A 27,050-nucleotide genomic window follows, 5' to 3' on the forward strand; every position below is an offset into this window, starting at 1 on the left:
AATCCCCATTGGCATCAGAAGGGGAGAGTTTTTTATGAAGGCCCAATAGGTCTCTGCCATGTTGGGCTTCAGCAGCAGCCACAGGGCGCACGCAGCGTTCAGGAACCCAAAGAGGAACTTCATTGTCCTGCGGAAAGACACAAACAGATCCCCGGGCCCACACCAACACCGGATCGGGTCCCCTCCAAGTGCCAGTAGAAAGGTCCTTCCATCGCACCAGAGGATGATTTGCAACAGGAGCCCTCCAGTGCTTATCTGCAGTGGATACTCCAGCAGAATCCACCGATAAAAAATTTAAAATATATAAAACAAGGGAAAGAATAGAATGTGGAGAGGAGAGATGAGCCCCTAGCTCCCCCCTTTTTACTTTAGAAATATATGTTTTTAAGGTACGATGGCAGCGTTCTACTATAGCCTGTCCTTGAGGATTATAAGGAATACCAGTCTTATTAACAATAGAAAAGTCTTGGCAGAATTTTGAAAATCCCGTACTGCTGTAGGCGGGACCATTATCAGTTTTTATGCATTTTGGCACGCCCATGTAAGCAAAAGCATGAAGGCAATGATTCTTTACATCCTTAATCTTTTCCCCTGAATGAGCAGAAGCAAAAATTAAAGAAGAATATGTATCAATAGACATATGGACATATTGTAATTTTCCAAAGGAAGGTACGTGTGTGACGTTCATCTGCCACACATGATTAGGTAAAAGTCCTCGGGGATTAACTCCCAAATGAGGAACAGGTAAAAATTCAACACAAATAGGACATGATTTAACTATCTGGATGGCTTGTTCCCGGGTTATGCCTGTATGATGACGAAGAGATCCAGCATTAAGATGATAACATTGATTCAACTGAGTAGCCTTATCAAAGGCAGAACAAACTAATGTGACAGCCATACGAGTAATGGTGTCAGCCCTCTGATTACCTTCACTTAGAGGTCCAGGCAATTGAGTGTGAGCTCTAATATGGCCCACATAAAGGTTATGTGAGCGGGACCATATAAGTCCTTGCACTTGCAATAAATATTCATGAATGGGAGAAATGGATGGTATGTAGGCTGTTGTCTCCAAAGGCATAATGGCATGTGCCACATATTGACTATCAGTATAAATATTTACACTCTCATCAGAAAACATCTGTAAAGCAAGCAACAGCGCCTGTACCTCTGCCATTTGGGCAGAAGTGCCCTGGACTTTCATTCTCTTTACTATGTTACCAGAAACCACCACAGCAAAACCATGTGAAGTGCCATCAGTAAATACCACATGGGCCTGAGGAATAGGAGTCATCTGTACTATCTTGGGAAATATAACAGGATGCAATTTAAAAAAAATTTACACACATCATTGGAGGGATAGTGAGTATCAAACTGACCCTGCATGGAGCATGTCAATATGGCCCAATCATTATCATTAGCTTGCAACCATGCTATTTGAGACTGGGTGTATGGGGTCACCACAATATCTGGCTCCTTACCGAAAGTTTGAACACTGATCTTGATTCCCTTAAATATAATCTGAGCAACAGCCTGTGGATAAGGAGTGATGTTTTTTGCTGGAGAAGCTGGGGAATGTACCCATAGAATAGAACCTGTTTGCCAAAACACTCCAGTAGGTGAATGAGTAAAACAAAATATTCATGACCTAAATAATGATAGGGAAAAGATACCTGTACCTTTTCTGGGGCAATCTGTAAATTAGCCAGGCTAAGAACCTCTTGTAATTTAGAAAAGGCATCAAAAATAAGTTTTTTATCTTTAGCAGCCAATAAAATATCATCCATATGAGTCAATCACAATTAAATGCCAATGTTTAGGAATTGCCACAGGAACAGGCAAGCCAGGTTGTGTTGCTCCCATGAGAAGCATGGTTTTATTTACAGCTCTAAGATCTTGTAATAGCCGCCATTTTCCTGACTTCTTGTAGAGGCCAGTTGGGATCTCAGGATTCTTGAAGTTATAGATATGTCCAGCACCAGAATCCAGTAATCTTTTAATCTCAATCCCATATAATTTTATTTTTAACTTAGGCTGTTTATCATTGATAACTGTTTGTCAAAACACCTTTTTCCTATACTTTCAAAGCCTCCAGTTCTACATATAGGTGCCATTTTGCAATTAAAATATGAAAGCAATATTAATCGAGCAATTTTATCACCAGCTTCTATTTTCATGGTCCTTTTTACATATACCAATTATAAAAGCATTAAATACAATCTCTACAGGATTAAGAGGTAACTTTAGGTAATACTTCTGAGTATTTTTATAAAATCTTAAAAAGAGGATCCTTTTTTATAGATTCCAAGTAACATTAATGTAAATTGCCAAATATTAACAATGTGGACCAAACAATTTACTTGTATTTTATTTACTGGAAAAATAATTTTGTAATCTCTTTATCAGTAAAAGATTATTATTTATGGGTTTATGTTAGCAACATTATTTAATAAGCGAACAACCCAATACATTTCAGGTGTTATATTTCTATAGAATTAAACCAAGAATTTCCAGAAAGCAACTTAAATTGCAGGGCCAAATTTTCAGTAATGATCAACAGACAAGAGCATACCTAATATATAGTTTAAAATTATGAATTCTGTTCCTTTAGTTTATCTACCATGAGAATCAAATATTCATCCAAACATTTATTAAGACAGTCAAAAGAACAGAACATCCTTTATTCAAACAGCATTGACTTAGCATTCTGTGTCCTGACCGAAACCATTTTTCACCAGAAGTTAGGCCCGTTTAAACTTTTAGGCGCTAGTCCCTCTCCCGGACTCTGCTGGCTTGGTCCATTCTGTTGGCCTTGTGGCTCCACCTCCTGCTTTGGCATACCTGCCCACCCACTGCTCCGGGCTATCTCACACACTGCTGCTGCAGCATGTGCCTTTGACCACAGCCATACTGGACATGCAACACACACACACACACACACACACACACACACACACACACACACACATTTCTGTTTAAACTTTTAGCGTTAGTCCCTTCCTGGGCCTCTGCTCACTTGGAGCGAGCTGAAGCTGTGGCTTAGCTTTGGCTCCGTCCAGTGCCCAGGCTCTAGTGCTGGTGCCCGCCCGGGCCGCGCTCCATTGCAGCTCCACCTCCCACCGGCCTGTACCTGTCTGCCCGCAGCTCCGAGCTATCTTGTGCATGTCCACCACTGCCGCCGCTGGGCGCGCGCCCCGCACACACAAACTCATGTTTAAACTTCCTACTCCCATGAAGGGACTACCTAATGAGTTATTCCCACCATAAGGGAAAAACAGAAAAACATTTCCCACGAAGGGATCCTAAATATTGAATTATTCCCACTCTGAGGGAGAAATAAAAAGCATTTGAACCAAAATAAGCAAACAGACAGCAGAACTTCTAACCTCTGGGCTCTCTTGCTGTTCAGCCAGCAGCAATGAGGTCTACCTGCCGATTCTTAGTAATTCAGATGCTGCACTGCAGAAAGAGCTCAGAGTTTCAGCTATCCTGAAAATTCTACAATTGGAAAGAGTCTTTTCTTCCTCCATTATCACTGGGAAGAGGCTTCTCTCTTTCCTTCATCCTTCCTCTACAGAGCCCTAATCTTTAGGCCTAGTTTCAAAAAATTTTTCCTTTTTTTACCGGGAAAATCCTTTTTTCTTGATTAAAATTTTTCTCCCTTTTCTAACAGGAAATTTCCTTTCCTTCCCTCTTCTCTATTGGGAAGATTTCCTTTTTTATTTAAAATCTTTAGCTGTCTTGCCCTTTCTTAACTTCGGTGCCTTCCTGCTTCAACAGTCCAATCAACTGACTGTGAGCTAGCTGCACCCATTTCAATTCACCCTTATCTTTTCTTTTTTTCTTTAAATTGCTGGCCAGCCTTACCCGGGTGTCCATCAGCTCGTCCCTTCTTTCTCGGATCTCGGTAACGTCTTGGTAGAATCTCGGTAGGGACCTCCATTTGTAACGGTAACGCCCGCGTTACTGTCACCCGTTCACCATGTCCGAGCGAGGGGCTGCGGATAAAAAATAGAGACAAGAAACAGCGAGTCATTCGCCACGGCTGTAAGCCGGGTGCCAGCCGAATGCCGTTTATTGAAAGAGGGAGGAAACCTTAAATACAGGCTTACAGCACAATGGGAGATCCCCGGAGGGCAGAAGTTTGCTACTGAATGTTCTACATTCTTGCATCTAAGCTGTTAACGCCCAATATGCAGGATACACAAACAAGGAACTTCCCTAAAGCATTCAGGAGGGTGGATACCGGCAGGGAATTAGAATAGGGAGGACATCTGGTCAAGGTCGGCAAGCAGGCAACGGCTTTACTCAATATGGGAGGAGACCAGGGCCCTACAGGTTAGGCAGACAACTGTGCTGCCTCGCATCTGCATGGCATAAAATTATCTTATCCAGAGCGTGGCGTTGCTCTGGGCTAGAGGCCAGTTGGCGTTATTGAGCATTCAGCAGATAGGAGCCTGTTCGTGCTAAGAGTTGCTCATCTGAAGAAACCAGACTGAAAGGGTGTTGGGCAGGAGTTGAGCCCAGAACATGAGCATAACCAAACGGCTTTTCAGGTTGACTGCTGACGTATCCACCGCCTGCCTGCACCTGGCAATCCTGTCTTGCTCAGACCTGCCCTATCTTTATATGGAGAGGAAACACTCAATTTTGTCTGATAGCCCCTTGCTGTTCACTGTGGCTGATGTATGTCATGCTGTCTTGCTGCCTCCGTGAAACGTGTCACTCATAGGGAGATCCGTGTCATCTGGGAGACTTAGATGGATTTCAAAAGAGAACAGGTCTTAGTAATCATACTGCACAGTGTAGTGCTCACTCGTGACGTCCCTGCTCTATGTGGGTACTCACTGTCCACAGATGTCTCAGTGAGTTAGTGCTGCCGCCATTTATATAGAAGTATGAAGACCTGGAATTGGCGTGGTCTTGACATGTGGAAGCAGTTTTCACCTCGTTTTCCTTTGTAACAGTCCATTGAAGTCGCCCTGTTCTCCCCATGAGAACACTGGGGCCCAGAAAGATGGTTTTCTCTCCTCTCGCTATCTTAAATGCTGGTACCCATATTGGCACCTGGGCCTTGAGTTTCCAGTTTTCTGAATTTTCGTTACCGGTATCTTTTTGTGTGTGTTTGGTGGGTGCATGTGTCTGCACGCATGTGTGCAGGCCAGAGAACAACTTTGGGTGTGGCAAAGCTAGTGGGTATGTGAGCCTGTTCTTGTCTCCCTGCTGCTGAGATTTCAAGTGGTACCACCATCCCTGGCTTTTTCCCCATGGGTTTGTGGCTCAGACTTAGCCCTTGCTTTCAAGGAAAACGCTTTACCAACAGAGCGATCTCCTTCACTTATCTGTTGTCTTTTAATTGGAAGATATTCATAGCAACATATACCTTCAGATTTGATGTTATACTCACCCCTCAATTGACATGGTTTGTCAAATTCACTTAGCTGATGAAAAACCAAGGGTCACTTAGATTTTGCCAGGGTCACAGCTCCAGGACCACAGGCTACTGTTGCTTTCTGGTACTCAGTGTGCTGAAGCAGTTTGGAGCCTGAGGGCTATCTTGGGATCTTAGATGAGGTTCACCTCCAGGGACTCCACCCCCTCCCCTTCCCCAGATGATCAGCTCCAATGTTGGTTCCTCACTGTTGACAGTCCACATAAAACATCGGAAGGAAGGTCTATTGGAGCAGGCAGAACAGTGAGCTGTGCTGTTCTGGCTTGAACACCCCTGTGCAAGGTTGGAGTGAGAAACTGAACAACTCCACAGGACTTTAGTGGCCTGGAGTTTATTGCAGGATAAGCCTTCTGCTGTGTGCAAGACTGGTTGCTTCACTGTCCGACGGTCATCTTTCCCTACAGCTGGTGGTGCTACCTTACCCAATGCTGCTGCATGCAGCCACCAGACAGGCTGCGGGAATCAGGCTGCAAGGCCAAGTGGTCATCATCGATGAGGCGCACAACCTGATCGACACCATCACCAACATCTACAGCACAGAGGTCAATGGTTCCCAGGTGGGTCAGCCTCTCCCATCTTGGGCAGAGTGACATAGGTCATTCCTTTAAATGCCTGGGCCAGGAATTCCTCTGGATGTTGGGCTTGGTAGAGGGCGAGCTGAACCAAAACTCTGTCTTTTCCTGTTCATCGCCAAGTGTGAGGTTCTTGGTACCCAGCTTGAGCAGAGTGGCATCTTCTGTCTTCAGCTGTCCTTCAACCAGGATGCTGCTAACTAGTTCTCTGTCAGTAGGATGGTGGTGTCAGGGACCAGGAGTCTCACAGGGTCGCATTTTATCATTATTGATACTGCTTGGGGGGTCTCTGCAGGCTCCTGTTTACTGTCATCTGGTATGTGGCAAGCATTGAAAGGGGTTCTGTGTGCTTCACACTTTTCTCTTGGGGTGGGGGTTCGCCGCTTCAGCTTCGGAGCTTTGGGGTTCTGGAGGGCAAAATTGTGTGTCGTATACCCACATTACACAGATTGAGGTGAGCCAGGATTTGACCCCTGGCTTCTGAGCATGAAACCTTTGTGATTATCTGTCACCATCTTGAATCTTACTCTTGGTGGAGTGTGAGTCATCTCCTAACCCAGTTCCCCTGTGGCATTTAGGACCTTGGGCTTTGGCCTTTTCCTTACCCTTGCAGCTGTCATCAACCCATGGCCTCTACATGCTTGGCCCTTGTCTGTTTCTGTCAAGCTGCCCATCACCTTGATGGTATCCTGGGCTGACATTTCCTAGACACGGACTAATGTCTCTCTGCAGAGATCCTCTTAACCATATCCTGGGATGCCTTCATGCTGTTCTGTTTTCTCCCCAGCTCTGCCAGGCCTATTCCCAGTTACTCCAGTACATGGAAAGATACGGGTAAGACACTACCCTGAGGAAGAAGATCTAGCCATGCTCAGTCTCAGTGGCCTCCAGCTCAGCCTTCCAGAGCACAATGGAGGTTATTGTTAGTGCCCAGGTCTTGGAGGATTCGGTTGAACTGGTCTGTCCTAGTGTGTGCCCTCCACATCCTAGGCTTTTTGGACAGAGCAGCAGGCTCTGAAAGCCTTGGTTTTAGCCAGCCTTTTAATCTGCTGAAGCCCAGTGTGTCAGGCTCTAGGCAGAAAGACCCAGTGGCATCCAGTGGAGGGAAGCTGCTGCAGAATCCTGTGGTAGCTCTGCCTGTGACTTCTTCCTCAGGAAGCGTTTGAAGGCCAAGAACCTAATGTACATCAAGCAGATCCTGTACTTGCTGGAGAAGTTTGTGGCTGTTTTGGGAGGTAGGAGCGTCATCCCCTGGACCACTCCTGAGCTTGACGTGGTGTTAGTCTTGTTCCTTGAATGCCAGTCAGCACACTTGGGTGTGTCCCGCTTTTAAGCACTGGTTTGATCATTTGGGGATGCTCTTTCCAGTTTAACTTGAGATGTTTGACCATAGCTTTTTCATTGTTGTGACTTTTGGCCCTAGTTACTTCTCCATGGTTTGTTCCTTTCGCTTTAAGAAACCTGACTGTATGGTTATGTTAATCACATGGTGCAGAGTGAAACCTGTTGTGTGGCATAGTCACAGCCACACAGCGTACTGGCACTGACACACAGGCAGTTCTCATTTGCCCCTGTGTGGCTAGAAGCCCAGGAGCTTTAAGCCTCATTACAGAGGAAAAGCTAAAGCTCAGGGTGCGACCTGCCTGTGGTTCATGAGACTGGAGGCTGCTGACTCCGGCATCCGAGATTCTTGGGTTATTCTGGTCTGGGACTGTTTCATTATGTGAACATGCCTTTTTTTTTTTTTTTTTTTTTTTTAAGATTTATTTATTTATTTATTATGTATGCAGTGTTCTGCCTGCATGCATGCCTGCAGGCCAGAAGAGGGCGCCAGATCTCACTATGGATGATTGTGAGCTATAATGTGGTTGCTGGGAATTGAACTCGGGGCCTCTGGAAGAGCAGCCAGTGCTCTTAACCTCTGAGCCATCTCTCCAGCCCCATGAATATGCTTTTAAAGGCTTCTGTAGAGCTGGATTTCCAGAAAGGCAGTGCAGGCTTTTCTAGAGAGATCTTGCCCCGTGCTGGTACTCTGACTTCCTTCTGTGCTGTGCCACAGCTCCTGTCTTCTGGAAGATCCTATTTTTTCCCTTGCCCTGCTCAGAGTGACAGTGGGGAGACTGCTCTGCCCCTGTCCCCTGCCTGGCCTTGGGCTCCTGCAACCTCCTGACTTCTTAGTGTGCTCTTTGTCTGCTGTAAATGCCCCAAGCAAAGTCTCTAGTGAATGTTCCTTGTAGAACTGCCACCATGACCTACTCAAATTCCCTTTTTTAGGTAACGTTAAGCAAAATCCTAGTACACAGAGCCTGCTCCAGACAGGTGAGGAAGTCGCTGTCGAGGGTGGGAGGTGATGTGAACCACTCAGAGCTCCACTCTGGGACTGAGCAGGGGACTCAGCAAGGTACAAAACCAGGGTCCTTTGTCTGTTTGCAGGTTCTGAGCTGAAGAGCATCAACGACTTTCTCTTTCAGAGCCAGGTGGACAACATCAACCTGTTCAAGGTAAAGGTCTATTCTGATTTAAGCACCTTCTGATTTACTTAAGGCTAGAAAGGAGAGGTGGGGATGGAGTGCAGCTGTTGGACAGGTGGGGATGGAATGCAGCTGTTGGACAGGTGGGGATGGATTGCAGCTGTTGGACAGGTGGGGATGGAGTGTGGCTGTTGGAGAGGTGGGGATGGAGTGCAGCTGCTGAGCACTTGTCTGTTATGAGTAAGGCCTTGTGTTCTGCCTCTAGCACACGATCAGAATAAACATGGAAGAAATAAAATGCAAATCACTGTCCTTGAATAGTCTGCTGTCCGAGGACCTGAATCGGGAAAGGCAGTTAGCAGGTCTTCATACTGGACATCAACAGCCAAATGGTCTTCAGTTGAGTTGGGAGCTGTAGGGTTTGGCAAGGGATGTTGCTGTTCTTTGCACTCCTAGGCCCAAACGCAGCTTCCGGTACTCCCCATCCTTTCCCATCTCCGTTCTGCCAGTCTTTCTCCAGGGAATTGTTTTCAAATTATAATCCATGGTGCAATGTTTGAGGCTGGAGCCTTGGGTTGGATGGCAGTCTCTGTCAGACCTTTGCTTATGTTGCCTTTGCTGTCTGATGCTCTCGCAGGTGATGGTAGCTATGAACCTAAACCTCAACCTCGTGTGTCTAAATTGAGTATTATTCCCTCCGTGGATGCTGTCCCTTTGTTCTGAGCACTATGCCAGAACACACTCCAGCCATTTAAGAAGAGGAATAGTTGCTCTGGAGGACTGGCCCAAGCTACACACCAGTGAACCAAGGGTGGCTGGATGGGGCCAATGCTCAAACCCAGCTAGACCCATCCTAGATCTGATTCCCTTTCCTTTCCTTTCCTTTCCCCTTTCCCCTTTTCCCTTTTTCCTTTCCTTTTTCCTTTCCTTTCCTTTCCTTTCCTTTCCTTTCCTTTCCTTTCCTTTCCTTTCCTTTCCTTTCCTTTCCTTTCCTTTCCTTTCCTCTCTCTCTCTTCTCTCACTCCCCCCCCCTTTTTTTTTTTTAAAGATTTATTTATTATTATACAGTGTTCTGCATGCATGTATGCCTGCACACCAGAAGAGGTCACAAGGTCTCATTATAGACGATTGTGAGCCACCATGTGGTTGCTGGGAATTGAACTCAGGACCTCTGGAGGAACAGCCAGTGCTTTTAACCTCTGAGCCATTGCTCCAGCCCTCGAGGACAATTTGTTTGTTTGTTTTTCAAGATATGGTTTCTCTGTGTCGCCTTAGCTGTCCTAGAACTCATTCTGGCCTCGAACTCATAGATTCACCTGCTTCTGTCTCTGCTGGAGTTAAAGGCATGTGCCGTCACCACCCGGCTGCCTTCATTTTCAAAGCGGCTGTCCCTTAGAGTAACGCCTTTGGTCATTGTCACTTCTGTGATCCTATCAGTCGTCTTTGGTACCTCTCTTCTCCCCTTTGTGTCCCACTCTAAGTAGCTGACAGGTCCCATGCTCCTTCTCCAGCTTGCTCAGCCCCCTCCCTTTTCACTTGTTTTGTGAAGGCTGGCTGCAGCAGTCTTAACCAGATGCCAGTCTTTGTAGCCGTTTTTCTAAGTCATCCAACCTCTTGCTCTCAAATTGTGAACTGAGCTGAGGCACCAACCCCTACATACTGAACACAGTAGGGGACTGCAACTCAGTCTTTCCTGGGACAGGCCCAGGACCTACCTCCTTCTTGCTTTTGTGCAAAGGATTAGATTTTTTCTTTGTTTTTTTTTTTAAAAGATTTGTCTTTTTATGTGTGCGCCGTGTGCATGTGCACACATTCGTGTTTTGAATTCAGGTGTGCCTGTGTCCCAGTATGTGTGTCAGATTAGAGGACCATGTCCCCTGTTGGTCCTTGCTTCCTACCCTGTTGTTTTTCCACTGTGTACGCCAGGCGAGCTGGCTCACAGGCTTTTCTTGGCTGTCTCTTGTCTCTGCCTCCCACTTCTCAGTAAGAGCGCTGGGATTATAGACACTCGCATCCCTGTCTCTGGCCGTTGTGTGTTCTCTGAGTATTCCAACTCAGGTTTCGTGGTTGTGTGGCAAGCTTGTGAGCCATCTTTCCAGCCCTTGGGATTGTTTTCAAAGTACCTTTTCCTTCTTCAAGGCCCAGTCTGCATACGGGCACTTTTAAAATTTTATATATATGAGTGTTTTGCCTGCATGTATGTCTGTGTACCACATGTGTGTCTGATGCATGAGGACGGTCGTGAGAGGGCCTCAGATCTGCCAGAACTGGAATTGTGGATGGTTGTGAGCCGCCATGTAGGTCCCAGGTCTTCTGGAAGAGCAGCCAGTGCTCTTAGCGGCTGAGCCAACCTTCTCAGCCTTCAGATCTTGTCTTGAACACCCTTAGGGTGATCTGAGCAGTGGGGATATTTGTGAGGAGGCTGTGGTTGTGAGGTCCCCTGTGAGGAACCCTGAGTTCTTGTGGGTAGTAGAGCAGTGACCTCAGAAAGTAGACCAGTAAGATTTCTTAGGATGCTTTGGGCTCCTCTGAGGTGCCAGTGAGCCAGAGTCCCTTAGTGGTATGGGGTGGCCATCTCTAGAGTTGTTTAGATCACACTTTGCTTCCTTCTCACATAGGCCTGTGCTGGTTTTGCAGGTGCAGCGGTACTTGGAGAAGAGCATGGTCAGCAGGAAGGTACCTCTCCCGTTGTCCTGGCAAGGAGCCAGAGCAGTCCTGCCTGCTTTGCTCTGCTGCCCCGGGGACACTAGGCCTCTGATTCCACTGTCCATAGCGTGGAGTGGTCTCTGGCGTGGGAGGAAGTGGACTGCAGACTGGCTTGGTGTCTCCTTCAGGGTTTCTTCTCATTCTGTGTGTCTGTCCTGCTCTCCCCACACATAGCTCTTTGGCTTCACAGAACGCTTTGGAGTTGTTCTTCCGTCTCCCTCGGCCTCTCAGGAGAACCGCAATCTGGACGGCTTCCAGCACTTCCTGAAGAGCCTGCAGTCAGGGCCTACTGAGGGTGAGTTGGGATGGTGAGAGAGAAGAGCCAGGCGCAGGCCCTTGGAGAGGACATGGACTTGACCTAAGGAAGGCCTTCTTTCCCATCCCACCCTTTTCTGCAGACTCCCTGGAGGAAGGCCAGGCCACAGCCCCACGGCCTGCCTCTCCACTGATGCACATTGAGGCCTTTCTGGCAGCTCTCACCACTGCCAACCAGGATGGCAGGGTTATCCTGAGCCGCCAAGGTAATCGAAACAAAGGGGCCTAGCTTGAAAGGGCTCTACCATCCTGCCCCTACTCTCTGTGTGAAGGAGCCACTCTAGGCCTGGAGCCGGCAGTGGTCCTGGAGACTGGGTTTCAGAGGTGCGGAATTGTCTCAGGCAAGGTCCCTACAGAACCTGGAATCTTACGGTTGAGGTTAGATGGGGTTGGACTTTGTTTTTGTTTTCTCGTCTGAGGGTTATGTGATTCTGGCCAGACTGTCTTTGCACCCGAGTCTTCCCATAAGTCCATAGTACCGAGGGCAAGAGAAATGGGGTTTTTCTTAAAGGGAGAGTCCTAGCTCGCGGGCCTCTGTGGATCATCTGGGGTTTCCTGTGCCTAATCTACTCCTCTCTTTGTCTGTCGTCTGTCTGTCTGTCTTCCAGGCAGTGTTGGTCAAAGCAGCCTCAAATTCTTGCTCTTGAACCCAGCTGTGCATTTTGCCCAGGTGGTGAAGGAATGCCGAGCAGTGGTCATTGCTGGCGGCACCATGCAGCCGGTAAGGCACCACCAGGACATATAAGTGTCAGCCCTCTTCTCTGTCCCCTGGAACCCTAAACAGAAATGGGCCAGCACATGCAGGCCCAGCAGTGACCACTAGGTGCCGCTGCCCTTGCCTTTGGGCTGGTGTGCAGCCCCGGAGCAGGCTTCTCTGAGAAAAGCCCTCTGTAGTCCCAGACTCTGACTTAGTCCCCTTCTGGTACCAGCATCTCTCTTAGAAGGTGATTACATGTATGATCTTAGAAAAGTTATATAGTTTTATTATAGAAATCAAAGACAAGCTGTAGACATCAGAATTCTACCAACAAAAGATTCATGCTGGTGTATGTACCATCCATATGTACTTACATACATTTTGCATATGTATGTACATATTTTTTTTAAAACCACACTCTACATTATTGGTATAATTTGCTTTTTCTCTCTGAAGCAAAATGTTAATATTTATCCTTGTCAGCAAATATTTATTCTAGCATATTCTACAGTAGTGTTGCATTCTGACCACATAGATGATGTTACATTTCACCATACGCCACTCACACCACACCCGCTTTGTTTGTTACTTAGACTGTTTTCCCATTTTCTCTGGTTCTGTGATCAATGAGAACAAAGGACTAAGGACTGTTTCCTAATTTCATCCTGAGTGCACTCAGGGTTAACACTGTTGGGCTCCTAAGCACAGGCTCCAGCCTTTGCTGCCTGCTGGAATAGTCCCAGAGCTTTCTTTGGCTTTTCTGTTTTGTTTTCCCTGTATTACTGCGGATGGACCTCAGAACCATGTATGGGCCAGGCAGATACTCTGCTGTCAAGGCACAGTCCAAGCCCACATAGGCATTTGCTTTGTTTTTGGTTTGTGGTGCAGGTGTGTGTACACAGATTTGTACATTTGTATTTATTTGGTGGGTTAATGTTGTGCATGGTCATTATTGTTCTGGTTTTGTTTTTGTTTTTGTTTTGTTTTTTTGGGGGGGGGATGGTGTCTCACCATGTAGAATTGGTATTTGTTTGTTTGTTTTGAGACAGGGTCTCTCTACATAGCCCTTGCATTCGCTCTGTAGACCAGGCTGGCCTCAAACTCACAGAGATCGACCTGCCTCTGCCTCTCAGGTCCTGAGATTAAAGGTGTGTGTCACCATGCCCAGCTCTTATTATGTAGTCTTGAATGGCCTTGACTGGAGTTACAGACTGTTGTTAGTCACTATGTGGATGCTGGGAGCCAAACCCAGGTGCTGTGCCAGAGCATTGAGTGCTCTTAACCGTATAGCCATCTCTCCAGCCCCCCAATTATTTATTAGATGTTTTGTACATGTATATATGTTGAGTATTATATTCCTCCTTGTATCTCACTCTCTTCCCTGTTCTCACTCCTTTCCCTCTCACTGGTCCCCTTTGTCCCCATAGACAGTGCCACTTCAACTGTGTGTCGTGTACATGTAATAATTTCATTATTTATAGAGACTCTAGGACTGTGGCTGGCTTAATCACTTAATGTGATCTTCCTCGGTTGCAACCATGTTTTCTGACAACTACACACACACACACACACACACACACACACACACACACACACACACACATTTTTTTTTTTGAGACAGGATTTCACTGTGTAGCCCTGGCTGTCTTGGGACTCACTGTGTAGATCATGCTGGCCTCAAACTCACAGAGAGAGTGCTGGATGAAAGGCCACATTTTCTTTGTCCAAGCCTCTGTTGGCTCTGTTGATGGGTATCTTATTTACTAATTGGGCTTTATACTTAGTGCTGCAGTGACCACTGGTGTGAAGTGCCTCTGTGGTACATTGGGGTGTTTCGGCTGAATATTCTGCTGGAGTAGTATAGCTAGTGTTAGGTCTCAGAAAAGGGGACAGAGGGCTAACTGAGGTGTCTGTTAACATATCAAAGGGTGTGCTCTCTCAGCTCTCCCAGCCAGCGTGGTACCTGTGGTTCCTCCCAGCTCTCTCACCCTGCCCCCCACCAAAAATTCTCCCTTCCTGGGGTTAGACTTCCTCTTCCCTTCTCCAAGCCTGATCCCTGTGTAACTCAGCCATGTTGGCTGTGCTGCTCTCTTGCCCTCTTGGCCCCGGGGGCAGACTCTCAGTCAGCTCCTCTCTTGCTCCCCCACACCCCCATCCCTCTCCTCTCGTGGTACCGTTTAGTCTGCCGGTCATGTTCAGCTGGACTCGTCCCTCTGCCTGCTTTCTCTCTTACATCTACAATGAAAATCTTCTCTGCACTTTAGGAGGAGTCATGGCCTCCTCCTTTTATTTGATTTTTTCATTCAGCTGGGCCATATTTTCTATGTGTTCTGTTTTGAGAAACATGCATACTGATTTCCTTCCATAGTGGCTAGACCCCATTTTCTTTTTCTTTTTTTTTTTTGGTTTCTGGTTTTTGTTTTTTCCAGACAGGGCTTCTTTGTGTAGTTTTGGTTCCTGTCCTGGACCAGGCTGGCCTTGAACTCACAGAGATCCCCCTGGCTCTGCCTTTCCGAGTGCTGGGATTAAAGGCTTGCGCCACCATCACCTGGCTAGACCTCATTTTCATTAGCGGTGTATAAGGGCTCCTATTGTCCACATCCAGGCCGGCACTCATTTTTCTGTTTTCCGGCCTTTTAAGCAGTATTTCCGTGCTTTGAGAAGTTCACATGATGTGTTTTGAACATATTCATTGTCCCCTCCACCTCTTCCCATCACGTCCATTTTGTGTTGCCCAGTTAGTCGTGGCAGTAAGTCCTGTGTGATTGGTGTATTAGAGACTCACATCCTTAAAGGAAACTGACTTCCCTCTCGCAGCATCTGTCAAAGGCCAGCCATTCCTTAGTTAGTGGTGGGATTTTGTCCCCACAACTCCGTCCATGCTGTGATTCTGCCTGGCTCGAGCTCGCTCTGGTCTCAGTCTGTCACAATCACCGTGACATAGTTAACCTGCCCTCTTGTGTCCTGAAACAGTTTTCTTTTCTTTTCTTTTCTTTTCTTTTTTTTTCGAGACAGGGTTTCTCTGTGTAGATTTGGTGCCTGTCCTGGAGCTCTCCCTGTAGACCAGGCTGACCTCGGACTCACAGATCCGCCTGCCTCTGCCTCCCGAGTGCTGGGATTAAAGTTGTGGGCCACCACCGCCTGGCGTGAAACAGTTTTCTTAATGTTACTTACCACCTCAGGCTCTTAAAGTCTTTCTTCCCTTTTCCACCTCTTCCTGATGATGCCTAAGCCTTGAGTGTTCTGTTTTCTTATCCTAACCTAACTGTCATTAGGTTAGGATAAGGTAGGAATCTTAATGCAGTTTTGATTTTCATTTCTCTGGTAGCTTGTAAAGTTGAACATTTTTTCATACATTTATTGGCCATTTCTTTTTTCCTCTATTGAGAACTCTTTGTTTCGTTGGTCCATTTCCTCACTGGGTTGTTTGGTTTCTTGTTTCATTTTTGAGTTCTTTGTATGTTGTAGATAGTAGTCTGCACTGTTGATTTTGATACACAGAAAGGGCCTGGAGCCAAATGTGCCATCTTCCTTTGCTCTTTTTTCTTAAGTTTTCTGTCAGCACTGGATGCTGTTACTGGTTGTTTTAACTAAAGGTCATTGGCCCTTGTACTTCCTCTTCTGGTGTATGGGTTTGCTGCCTCCTATCCCAGACTTTTCTTACCTTCACTGCAGAGCACACAACCCCCCAAGCTCTGAGGTCACAGGGCCCTGATGTTATGGCTGCAGGTGTCTGACTTTCGGGAGCAGCTGCTGGCATGTTCTGGAGTGGAAGCTGAGCGGGTGGTGGAGTTCTCCTGTGGTAAGGAACTGTGGGGAGGGTAGAGTGGGCCAAGAACTCTGAGGTCTTGATTTAGTTACACTTGGCCAAAGGCAGAGGGCACTACTGGACTTGAACCTTATTCTCAGTGGGTTTTCTCACTACCATACTTTTCCCAGGTTCTCCAGTTCTGGGCTCTCCTCACCACATTGCTTATATTGGCTATGTCAGAGCAGAGAGAAGTTGTGTACATTTAAAATTCTTGCTTCTGGTTGGGGAAATGACTTGAGAAACTGCCCTACCTGGACACTAATTTTCAGCCCTCCTTTGATATCACCAGGTCACGTGATCCCTCCAGACAACATCTTGCCCCTTATTATATGCAGCGGACCCTCTAACCAACAGCTGGAATTCACCTACCAGAGGAGAGAGCTGCCTCAGATGGTTAGTGCCAGCCCACGTCCCGTCTTCTCTGTTGTATGGCCAGGGGAGAATTCTTAGCAGCATTGGCATTGGGGCAGATGGTCACATCTGGCATGAGGAAATTCATTTTTTTTTTAGATATTTATCAAGGAAGATCTTGGCTGCTTCCTCTCTTGAAGGAGACCATTTGTCCCTCTGCCTGCTTTCTCTCTTACATCTACAATGAAAATCTTCTCTGCACTTTAGGAGGAGTCATGGCCTCCTCCTTTTATTTGATTTTTTTCATTCAGCTGGGCCATATTTTCTGTGTGTTCTGTTTTGAGAAACCTGCATACTGATTTCCCTCCATAGTGGCTAGACCCCATTTTCTTTTCCTTTTTCTTTCTTTCTTTCTTTTTTTCTTGTTTCTGGTTTTGGTTTTTGTTTTTTCCAGACAGGGCTTCTTTGTGTAGTTTTGGTTCCTGTCCTGGACCAGGCTGGCCTTGAACTCACAGAGATCCACCTGGCTCTGCCTTCCCGAGTGCCTTCCCTCTATCCCCTCTCTAAGGGTACTCTTGAGCAGGGAGAAATGAGGAATATGTAGATAGAAATGTAGAGGAGAGAGATAGAAAACACAGGATAGCCTTGAGAGGGCCTGGATCCAAACTTACCAGCCCCTTCTGTCTCTACTAAAGGGCTTTTAAAGGAATGCCAAGAGGTGGAGCAAAAGACCTTCCCCCAGCCCAGTCAAGTATAGACCATCCCAGATACTGCTGACCATGCATGTGGTCCAGCCATCTCCTAATGCAGCCCTGCTGTGTAAAGCAAGCTCAGATCTCACTAGGAAAACTGTGTGGGTTCCCACAAGTCCCTCTCAATTTTTTAAAGAGTCCCTGAGGCAACACAGAATAGACTGAGGTCTTCTGTCTTAGGTCGTTCTCTATGATTATTTCTTCCATGACCCGTCATGGACATATGCTTTTCATCAAGCTTACTCCGTCTGCTGTCTTCAGGCTGGAAGTTATCAAGAGAAAGTTGCCCGTCATTGACTCTCAGCCTCTGGTAGGAAGGCGTACTGAACTTAGTTTAGCTCTGGCCCAGGTTCCTATTGAGCTTACAACCTCCACAGCAATCTCCATAGCTGCCACACCTCCCAGTTACAGGAGTGGAGGATGATAGAGATGGCATATCGTTTTTGGAATGGGTCCTAAGATGTGTATAACAGCCTTAGCTGTGCCAAGCCCTTTTAAAATCAATAAGCTCTTATGCTAACCGCATCCAATAAACTATAGCCATCTTAAAGATTCCCTTAGCTTTTTTCCAAACTCTGGTTCATTAACCTTAACATAATTCTGGTATAAATATCACCATACATATTTACAACTCTCTTAATTGAATTATTATCATTATACATATTTACACTTTTTTTGCTAGCTTTCTTGAGCATTTAGACTCACATCAACATTTATACACTTCACAAACTCACATTCAACATATACTGATTTATACTTTTTTTTGTTTTGTTTTGTTTGAGACAGGTTTTCTCTGTATAGTTTTGGTGCCTGTCCTGGATCTCGCTCTGTAGACCAGGGTGGCCTAGAACTCACAGAGATCCACCTGGCTCTGCTTCCCAAGTGCTGGGATTAGAGGCATGCTCCACCACTGCCTGGCTGATTTATACTTCTTACAGGCTTATATTCTTAAGGAAATCTATAGATCTATTTTCTATTTTACAAACTTACATTCATAAGAACTATTAGAAAGACTCTCTTAACAGAACTAGCTTACACTAGAAAGAATAGGACTAACATTAGCAAGTATCTAACTTAGCAAACACCTAAAAGAGATTTCTTAACACCTAGAAGTGATTTAGAAAAGATTTCTTAACATTTAGAAGAGATGTTACATTATCTTCCAACAAGACAGAAAGTAATTTTTTTTGGACTTCATTTAGAAAGTAGAAATAAGACTAAACTGTTAGTTATCAAACCCAAAAAAGGAGAAGAGAATGAGAAGAAAACCTCCTGAGGGCATTCTGTTTCTGAATAGCAGTTCTACAGCAGTCAGTTTCCCATGACTGTCAAAGTTGGAGTGGGGTTCCAGACCTGCAGCTTTCAGTGGCTCCCCTTTGCACCAAACACATTGCTGAAACTTCACCCCAAACTCCTCAGCAGTCTGGAGGTCTCCTCGTTCTCCTACTATCCCCAGACTGCAAAATGGAACCTCAATATCATCTGCCTTTCACTCCAGTTCCACTAGAGGAGTGTCATTGGAGCTGACATTCCTCTGTTCCACACTCATCACCAAACTCTCAAGACAATTTTCCTCCTTCTTAATTTTTTTTTTAAAGCTGCATTTGCCATGAGTTCTTTTAACAATGCTGATGTTTCTGATGGATTTTTATTAGCCCAATATTTCTGGCAAGGTTATTTGTTCACCAAAACTGCCACTATTCAAAGGAGTCAAGAACATAGATGTTAGCCGGGCGGTAGTGGTGCACGCCTTTAATCCCAGCACTTGGGAAGCAGACCCAGGCTGTGAGTTCAAGGCCAGCTTGGTCTACAGAGCGAGATCCAGGGCAGGCTCCAAAACTACCCAGAGAAACTGTGTCTTGAAAAACAAAAACAAAAACAAAACAAAACAAAAATCTAAAGAACATTTTCATGATTTAGTATTTTCACCTCATTCATAAGCCTCTCAACTCCTGATGTTATTATTAGCAGCTGTGATATACACTGACCATGAGTTATTTAGCTCAGATTGTAGTTGTATCTTTTTAACCGTCCGTATTTAGTACATTTTTCCTGTTCTTCACAAACATCAGTGCATTCACTGAGCAAGCATTCTGATTTAGCATTGTTTTCTTACAGAGAACTTTCAGGCGAAGTGACTATTTTGTGATATAGCTGGATTTTGTGGAGTTTGGTCCCCATCTGTAAAGCAGTCATTTCTTTTTGAGTGCCTGTTTCCTTGTCCCCCTGTTAGAGTTACAAAGGAATCACTCATTACAGGCTGTTTGTTAAAGGACTTTTTATTATTTGCCCATAAGTTTTTTCCATATGTAAAGCAATGTTCAGTGTTTGGACTGCTTTCCCTTGCTTTTGTAAGGATTTTAAAATGGCTTGTGACAAACAGTGTGAGTATTTTAAATGTCTCCTGAGAGGCAAGCTTTTGATCACCCGTTTGTTTTTTGGGAGTTAAGCCAAGCTATATAGCAGTGCTTGGAAAAAAGCAAAGTTGTCGTGTCCCTCCCCCCCCCCCAGACAGGGTTTCTCTGTGTAGCTTTGGAGCCTGTCCTGGAACTCGCTCTGTAGACTAGGCTGACCTCGAACTCACAGAGATCTGCCTGGCTCTGCCTCCTGAGTGCTGGGACTAAAGGTGTGTGCCACCACTTCCCGGCTACAAAAGCAGAGTTTGAAGTTGAGAATTTGAAAGTTTTTGTTCTAGCTTGTCTGCCTTTTCTCTGTACAGGCTTGCTATGCTGTCTTTCCCAGCATGCTTTTCTCTACAGCATCACTATGTTTCAGACTTCATTTCCCAAGGTGCCTTTCTCTATATTGGCATGCCACTACAAACTACCTTTCCCATAGTGCCTCTCATGTTGGCCACTTCTGTTTCCCTTTACACGACGAAACGCAAGGTTCTAAAGTGAAGTTTCTGCTCTTAGCATGGGAGGTTTGAGTCAAGATTTTTGCTTTTCCAACACAGGAGATAGGGAGATGTCTATTCTCCCTGAGCTGGCATTGCTATATGTTTTTCTTTCCTGACACTGTACCTGGAGCTGAGTCATACCCACCCGCTTGTGTTCTGATGGGTACTTTCGTGCCCGAAGCAAATTTCCCTTGGGGCTTGTTCATCTGCCCCAAACAGTCAGTAAAAAGAAGCGAAAGCACTCAAAACAAAGCTTTCCTACAGTTCCTTCAGAGACACTCCCTCCCAGACAGCTCTCAGTTTGGTCTCAGCTCATCCCTTTCCCAAGAAACAATCCCTGAAGCTACAATGGCGGATTTGTTCCTCTGCTAACTGCTTCTGGAGGTAGAGGCTTCTCTCCCCAAATCTGCAACCAACACTTGGAACCCAGACACAGTTTTTTTTTTTTTTTTTTTTTTTTTTTTAATTACACTAGCAGCTTTTCCCAGGTCCTGCACAATTTGGGGAGGAATCTGTCCCTTCTCCGTCTTGTCCTGTCCCAGATCCTCCCCCAGATAGATTCCCTTATGTGGCAGCGCAGGTGCAGATAGAACACGGCTTTATTGCTTCCTCCTCCTGCACTTTCCCACTTGTACGGCTAAGTTCTAGCTTCAGAGGGAATTCTAAATGCTGTTTTTCTAATATTAGCTTAAAAGAGACAGTGCTAGCGAAGAGAATTTGTCTAGTTCCAGGTTGTCTTTTTGTTTTTTCTTTCTTTTTTTTTTTGGTTTTTCGAGACAGGGTTTCTCTGTGTAGCCTTGCGCCTTTCCTGGAACTCACTTGGTAGTCCAGGCTGGCCTCGAACTCACAGAGATCCGCCTGGCTCTGCCTCCCGAGTGCTGGGATTAAAGGCATGCACCACCACCGCCCCGCATCTTTTTGTTTTTTCTTAAAGTGAACCACAGGTGATTTTTCTATACATATCATTAACAGATGAATCTAATTTTGTCCTTACAGAAAGAGAAACTGAGAAAGAAAGTTCTGAAAGACTTTTTAGTATTTTAGAGAGAGATTATGAAGTTTTTCCCAAGAAAGCTTTCAGTTTTTGAGAGAAAGACCACTAAGGTTCCTCCAAACTTCTGTTATCTAATCTTTGACTTCAGTGGCCAAGAGGAAACTAATTCTGTTAGTACAGTGTTGTACAAGTTTCCTTACTGCTGACTGAGCAGAGGGTTTCTGTTTCCTCCATATCTGCCTCAGGGAAAATTCTCTCCTCTACCACTTGGGACCTGAAGTTTCCCACAGGAATCTTTCTCCCCGTTAAGCTCTTCCCTGATAGATATTTCCTCTCATTTTTTTCCCAGTTTGCATTCCTAGATCCATCGTTAGAATATTCAGGACATGGTTCCGCTATGTTGCTGCTTTATAATGTAAAGTAAAACAGAAGTTTTACTTTACATTATATTCCTACATTCTACTTTTCTAAGTTTTTCCTATACCATATTACTGCACTCTACCTTCCTTATTTTTCATAGAATTTTAACAGAAAAAAAAAGAAACCTAGATAAGAGAGAAATTACACTATAGCCTTACTCGAGCGTCTTTCAGCCCCTCATTCTTCCTCCTGAGAAGAAAAACTCCCACCTTCACTTTCATTACAAAATCGGAGCAGTCCAACTGCTTCTCAAAGGGCTTCTCCCCAAGCTTTTGCCAAGTACTCTGGTGAGGCTCTGTTTAGGCACCATTTGAGGGAAACCAGCTCTGTCTCCACCCCAGGATACTCTTGAGCAGGGAGTAATGAGGAATATACAGATAGAAATATAGAGGAGAGAGAGACAGCTAGAAAACACAGGATAGCCTCAGGAGGGCCTGGGTCCAAACCCACAATCACTTTCTGTCTCTACTAAAGGGCTTTTAAAGAAATGCCAAGGGGTGAAGCAAAAACCTCCCCCAGCACAGCCAAGTGTAGGCCATGACAGACACCTAGTGACCATGCATGTGATCCAGCCATCCCATAATGCAGCCTTGCTGTGTAAAGCAAGCTCAGATCTCATTAGGAAAACTTTGTGGGCTCCCACACTCTCCTTAGACTACTAAATGTTTTCTAAAGAGCTCCCAGCATCCCATTAATGCAGGATGGAAGAAGGCCAACAATGGGGGGCGGGGCCTCTTGCTCCTTGCCTGTATCCTGGGAAGGATGCATATCTTGGCCACAACTCCTGTGGCATCTCAATGTTGATTTGTTCTGGATTGTGCCCCTCATGACACTGGGACTTAGGGAGATCTAAGTTTATACCAAAAGTCTGGCTCATTTCTGGGGTGCCAGAGATGGGATGTGTCATAAAGTCAAGCACTCACCAGAATCCCCAGTTGGGCATGACTGTTAAGAGGGTAGTGCATTCCATGCTGTAGAAGGGGAGCTGCTTGGCCTCTATCCTCTGTGGGTGTGGTTGTGGGACCTGTTCCGGGCTAGCTCTTTGTCTGTCTTCTGCAGATGGAGGAGACAGGCCGCATCCTCTGTAACTTATGCAATGTGGTCCCTGGAGGGGTAGTATGCTTCTTCCCTTCCTATGAGTATCTGCGCCAGGTACATGCACACTGGGACAAGACTGGCCTGCTGGCACGTTTGTCTGTCAAGAAAAAGGTGAGTGCCCCTTAGCCTGGTTATGAAGACATTGCTACCTGCAATTCTTCCTAGGGTCCCTCAGTCTTGTGGAATTGGCATGGTCCAGATTCTCCCAGCTTCTAAATCTACCAAGTCTAGGCCTGGGACACTGGGTGCGGGGATTCCCCAAAGCTTGATTACATGTTCCATGCTCAGGCTCAAACCCCAGACTGAGGCTCAAGACTGAGTATTTTGAAGCCTTTTGCTGGGTGACCTTCTTCCTTCAGTTATTCCAAGAACCCAAGAGAGCAAGTCAGGTGGAGCAGGTGCTGACGGCGTATTCCAAGTGCATTACGGTGAGAGGTGGAAGTGAGGCTGGATCCACAAGCCCTCTGTGCCTGGCAGCTGGGAACAGCTGTAATCTCCCAGGTTTGGCTCAGGCACTCTGGTGTGGCTCTTACCCCACAGTGCTGCATTCAGGCAGGAGGCCATCTGACAGGGGCCTTGCTCCTCTCTGTGGTTGGAGGGAAGATGAGTGAAGGGATCAACTTCTCTGATGACTTGGGTCGGTAGGTGTGGCATCCTTTTGTCTTCTGGGGCTGAGGGCCCTAGGCCCTACCTGGTGAGCCATGCCATAGGGTCGGTACCCATATGGGTGGCTTGGGGTCTATAGGGTGTGGGTGGAGTGTCTGAAACCTTTCTCCATCTGGCTTTGTAGAACAGAGAAGTGGGCAGCCATGACTTGGAATCACACAATTGGTTCAAAATAGCAGGTAGTTGATCTCATGTAGATGATGACCCCATGGCTGTTAGTCACTTATGCCATGGGCCATATAACCCACTACAGGTGTGTGGTGATGGTGGGGATGCCGTACCCCAACCTTAAGTCTCCAGAATTGCAAGAGAAGATGGCCTACTTGGATCAGACCCTTGTGAGTATCTGCATTTTTTTAGAAGATGAAAGAAAATGTCTAGGGAGTTCTGATCTTCCAATTTCTGTTTTTTGTTTTTTCTTTTCTTAGCCTAGAACACAAGGTCAGGCTCCCCCAGGGAAGATGTTGATAGAGAATTTGTGTATGAAGGCTGTAAACCAATCCATAGGTGAGTCTGAGCTGCTGCTGGGGCAGATGGATGGGTTAAGGGAGGAGGAATTTTCCTGTTGTGTTGTCCATTTGAGGAGCAAATGAGGGAGAAGACCAATGGACATGCAGTATTGGTAGGCAATTGAAATCAAGAGTCCCATGCTGTGTGTCTACCCAGGCAGGGCCATTAGGCACCAGAGGGACTTCGCCAGCATTGTGCTCCTGGATCATCGCTATGCCCGCCCTGCTGTCCTGGCGAAGCTGCCAGCCTGGATCCGAGACCGTGTGGAGGTCAAAGCCACCTTTGGTCCTGCCTTTGCTGCGATGCGGAAGGTTAGGTTTGCTCCCGGTGTCCCAGGCTCCCCCAGAGAGAAGTAAAGCTTCTCATGGCTTTTCTCTCCCTGCAGTTTCATCGAGAGAAGTCACACCCCTGTCTGGTGTAGGATCCTCTTTTATTCTCTCTGCTTGACTCGACCTTTGTGTCTGGCCTAAGATGGTCTACAGCATATGCAGACTGTGAAGTCTACACCAGCCTTCCAGAGGCAGTGGATTCCAGTGTTGTGACTTCCACAGAAAAACCACCGGGACAAACCCAGTTCATCCTGAAGGAACATGGCCTGGGGCACCTCATTCCCTGAGACCGATTTTCCCCCAGCACCTAGCTCAATTTAGCTTTCTCTTGGCTTCAGGAGGCTGTGCAGGCAGCAGCTCTCTGCCCTCTTGTGAGGCAAGGCTCACCCTGCCATCATCCTGTCTAGAGACAGAAAGCTGTTCTTGGCCTTTGAATCCAGTCTCAGCCTCAGATGTCCCTATTCAGGGCTCTGCTGCCCACCGGGCCTTCACATTCAGCCTGTATTGACTGGGTCTCCAGGAAGAGGTGGATCTCTCTTGTTTGGCTGCTGCTCCTTCCTTCTAATGATGCCAGCAGAATCATTAGACTCTCCATGTGACTATTTTAGAGTCCCTCTGAGTGATACCAGGGCATTTTTGACTGTGGAGAAATATCCCTCGCTCTGCAATAGTGACCCCCGGTCACCTCTATATGGGACCAAAAAAAAATGCTCTACTCCCTCAGACATTCTGTCTCATTGCTGAGACCACCAGGGCAGGAGGACAACCCATGATCTGCTGAGCCATCTGCACCTGGCAAGGCCACCCTTTCTCTACTAAATAAAAGAGCACTGGAGTCGCCATTGTTTAGTGTGTGTGTGTTTTCTCAGTTCTAACAAAGGTAGGCAAAGTACTCTGGCATGGTGCAGGTAAGGCAGTCACATGAGGTAGTGGAGCTGGCACATGGTGTACACAGCCCCAGGACATGAAAAGAGATGAGGCAAGATGAAGGGCAGTTGTCCAGCCACTCGGCCCTCTGTGGACAACAGGAACTTTAGAGATCCACTTGCCCAGGAGCATCTGCGGGCTGTTCCTGCTGGAGTGAATGAGGAAGGCCCTGTCTTGCCTAGGGTTGCTGGTCTATAATTAATATCATATCTTTTTTGGCCACATTATACAATTGGGTCATAGATTCAAATGTTTGGACATAATTGGTCATGGTTGTCAGTGAAGCTTCCTAAATCCATTTTGCTTTCATTGAGTTCAGACAGGGAAAATTGGACCCGTATCTGCATTCGGGTTCTAGGGAACCCAGAGTCAATCTAAGGAAAACATCCCACTTGAACGAGCCCAGATTCTTAAAAGGAGAATGGTTGTTTTACAGGTGCTCATTTAGGAATTTCAGAATAGAGAGGCGTCTTAGCTGTCAAGATTGTGAAGAACTCTTAACATGGGGGATTCCTTGCATAGAGATTTTATTCCTGTCCTTGGTAGATCCCTCCATGAGTGAGGCAATCATAGCTAGAATCCGGGTGTCTAATCAGAACCTTGGGGTGAGGCCCAGATTATCTCAGAGAAGAGCAGTTGAATAAAGGGCATCTCTTACTAACTCCCTCCCTTCCTGTACACAAGGCATCTCTCATCAGCTCCACACCTTTCTGCCTGTACACAAAGCCCAACTGGAACATAACTTCTCTGGGGGGCCAAGACATTTCAGACTCAACATTTCTTAAGGAATAATCTGATTAGGGCTGGGTGAAGTAGAAGTTGGGAACCTTCTGTCTAAGTGCTTAGTGGTAGAATTTTGCAGTTCTTTAGAATGGGAGATAAAGGTGTGTCTGGTTGGATCTTAGAGGTACCTGTGTTCAGAGATAGGGGACTTCCCTGGACTCTATAAGTTCTCTCCAGTTCCTAGGCACCCTACATATCAAACTAGGAGAGTTTTATGGTGAGAAGATGAATAATTGAAAAGCATTAAAATAGTAAGAAGGGGTGGGAAGTAACCAATAAATGTCAATGTTGCCATATATTAAAAATTATACGGTGTTGTGGAATATTTGTTTAGGATGTGTTAACATTCATCTATGTTGTGGAATGTTTGTTTAAGGATGCAAAGATGTGTTGCATTCTTTTATGTTGCATTTGTTCAACTCTGTAAAGCTGTGTTACTTTGCCTGCCTAAAACATCTGATGGTCTAATAGAGTGCTGAATAGCTATTAGCAAGGCAGAAGAAAGGATAGGAGGGGCTGGCATGCAGAGATAATAAATAGGAGGAGAAATCTAGGCTCAAGAGAAGAAGGGAGAATGAGAGAAAAAGAAGGAGAAGAGGATGCCAGGAGCCAGCCATGGAATAAGAAGGAAAGAAAGATATATAGAATAAAGAAAAATAAAAAGCCCAGAAGCAAGAGGTAAAGAGAAATGGGATAATTTAAGTTAGAGAAGCTGGCAAGAAACAAACCAGGCTAAGGCCAGGCATTCATAAATAATAGTAAGCCTCTGTATTTATCTAGGCTCTGAGTAGTAGGCTCCCAAAGAAGTGTTTTTTTTTTTTTTTCTTTTTTTCTTTTTTAAAGAAACAGCTACAATACAGGTTGTTTTTATTGCCCTATTTAATCTGTCACCAACACTACCTCAGCATGTAGGTGTTGGACACTGATGCTACAGAAGTTATGTAACTGCTGGCTGGGGACATAGCTCACTGGTAGAGCCCTTGCTTAGCAGCAGCCCTGAGCTCACTCTCCAACAGAAAGCTGTCGGGGGTGTTAAGGAGGGGAAACATTCATTACTCTAAGAAGAGAATCACGGATTTAACCCAGGTCCACAGGGCTCTGGTTCAGTCAAGCTCACATAGGTACTATAGAACTAGCAAGACTAAAAAGGTGATTTTCTGGAATGATGCACATGAAGATGAAGAATGTCACTGTCTGAGAAACCCAGGAACATGGGCAGCAGGCAGATTGGGACTCCCTGCACATGAGAACTGCAAGTTCGATTGGACTTCAAGACAGCCCAGGAACCTCACCACAT

General features: G+C 45.9%; 1 protein-coding gene and 1 long non-coding RNA gene across 6 annotated transcripts in view; one reads left to right on the forward strand and one right to left on the reverse strand.

Annotated features, from left to right (window-relative positions):
• Positions 1-26,046, forward strand: part of Ddx11 (DEAD/H-box helicase 11) — a 39,405-nt gene extending 13,359 nt beyond the window's left edge. The window contains exons 9-26 of one of the 5 annotated variants that reach the window (XM_059278673.1): positions 5,857-6,009; positions 6,812-6,858; positions 7,180-7,259; positions 8,299-8,343; positions 8,458-8,525; positions 11,133-11,171; positions 11,376-11,496; positions 11,600-11,722; positions 12,125-12,237; positions 15,943-16,015; positions 16,314-16,417; positions 22,500-22,649; positions 22,898-22,966; positions 23,079-23,179; positions 23,458-23,542; positions 23,633-23,711; positions 23,871-24,025; positions 24,100-26,042. In XM_059278673.1, the coding sequence (XP_059134656.1) occupies positions 5,857-6,009; positions 6,812-6,858; positions 7,180-7,259; positions 8,299-8,343; positions 8,458-8,525; positions 11,133-11,171; positions 11,376-11,496; positions 11,600-11,722; positions 12,125-12,237; positions 15,943-16,015; positions 16,314-16,417; positions 22,500-22,649; positions 22,898-22,966; positions 23,079-23,179; positions 23,458-23,542; positions 23,633-23,711; positions 23,871-24,025; positions 24,100-24,135 (1,641 nt within the window). In that variant the 3' untranslated portion in view covers positions 24,136-26,042. Of the gene's footprint in view, positions 1-5,856; positions 6,010-6,811; positions 6,859-7,179; positions 7,260-8,298; positions 8,344-8,457; positions 8,526-11,132; positions 11,172-11,375; positions 11,497-11,599; positions 11,723-12,124; positions 12,238-15,942; positions 16,016-16,313; positions 16,418-22,499; positions 22,650-22,897; positions 22,967-23,078; positions 23,180-23,457; positions 23,543-23,632; positions 23,712-23,870; positions 24,026-24,099 lie in introns of those variants that run through there. The other 4 variants (XM_059278672.1, XM_059278674.1, XM_059278676.1 and 1 more) reach the window with 4 other exon arrangements.
• LOC131923560 (uncharacterized) overlaps positions 22,035-27,050 on the reverse strand; it is a 37,803-nt gene continuing 32,787 nt past the window's right edge. Inside the window, exon 3 of the long non-coding RNA XR_009382647.1 lies at positions 22,035-22,635. This is a non-coding gene — a long non-coding RNA (uncharacterized LOC131923560). The remainder of the gene's footprint in view (positions 22,636-27,050) is intronic.

This window comes from Peromyscus eremicus, chromosome 13 (genome assembly GCF_949786415.1).
Source record: "Peromyscus eremicus chromosome 13, PerEre_H2_v1, whole genome shotgun sequence".
Lineage (NCBI taxonomy): Eukaryota > Metazoa > Chordata > Mammalia > Rodentia > Cricetidae > Peromyscus > Peromyscus eremicus.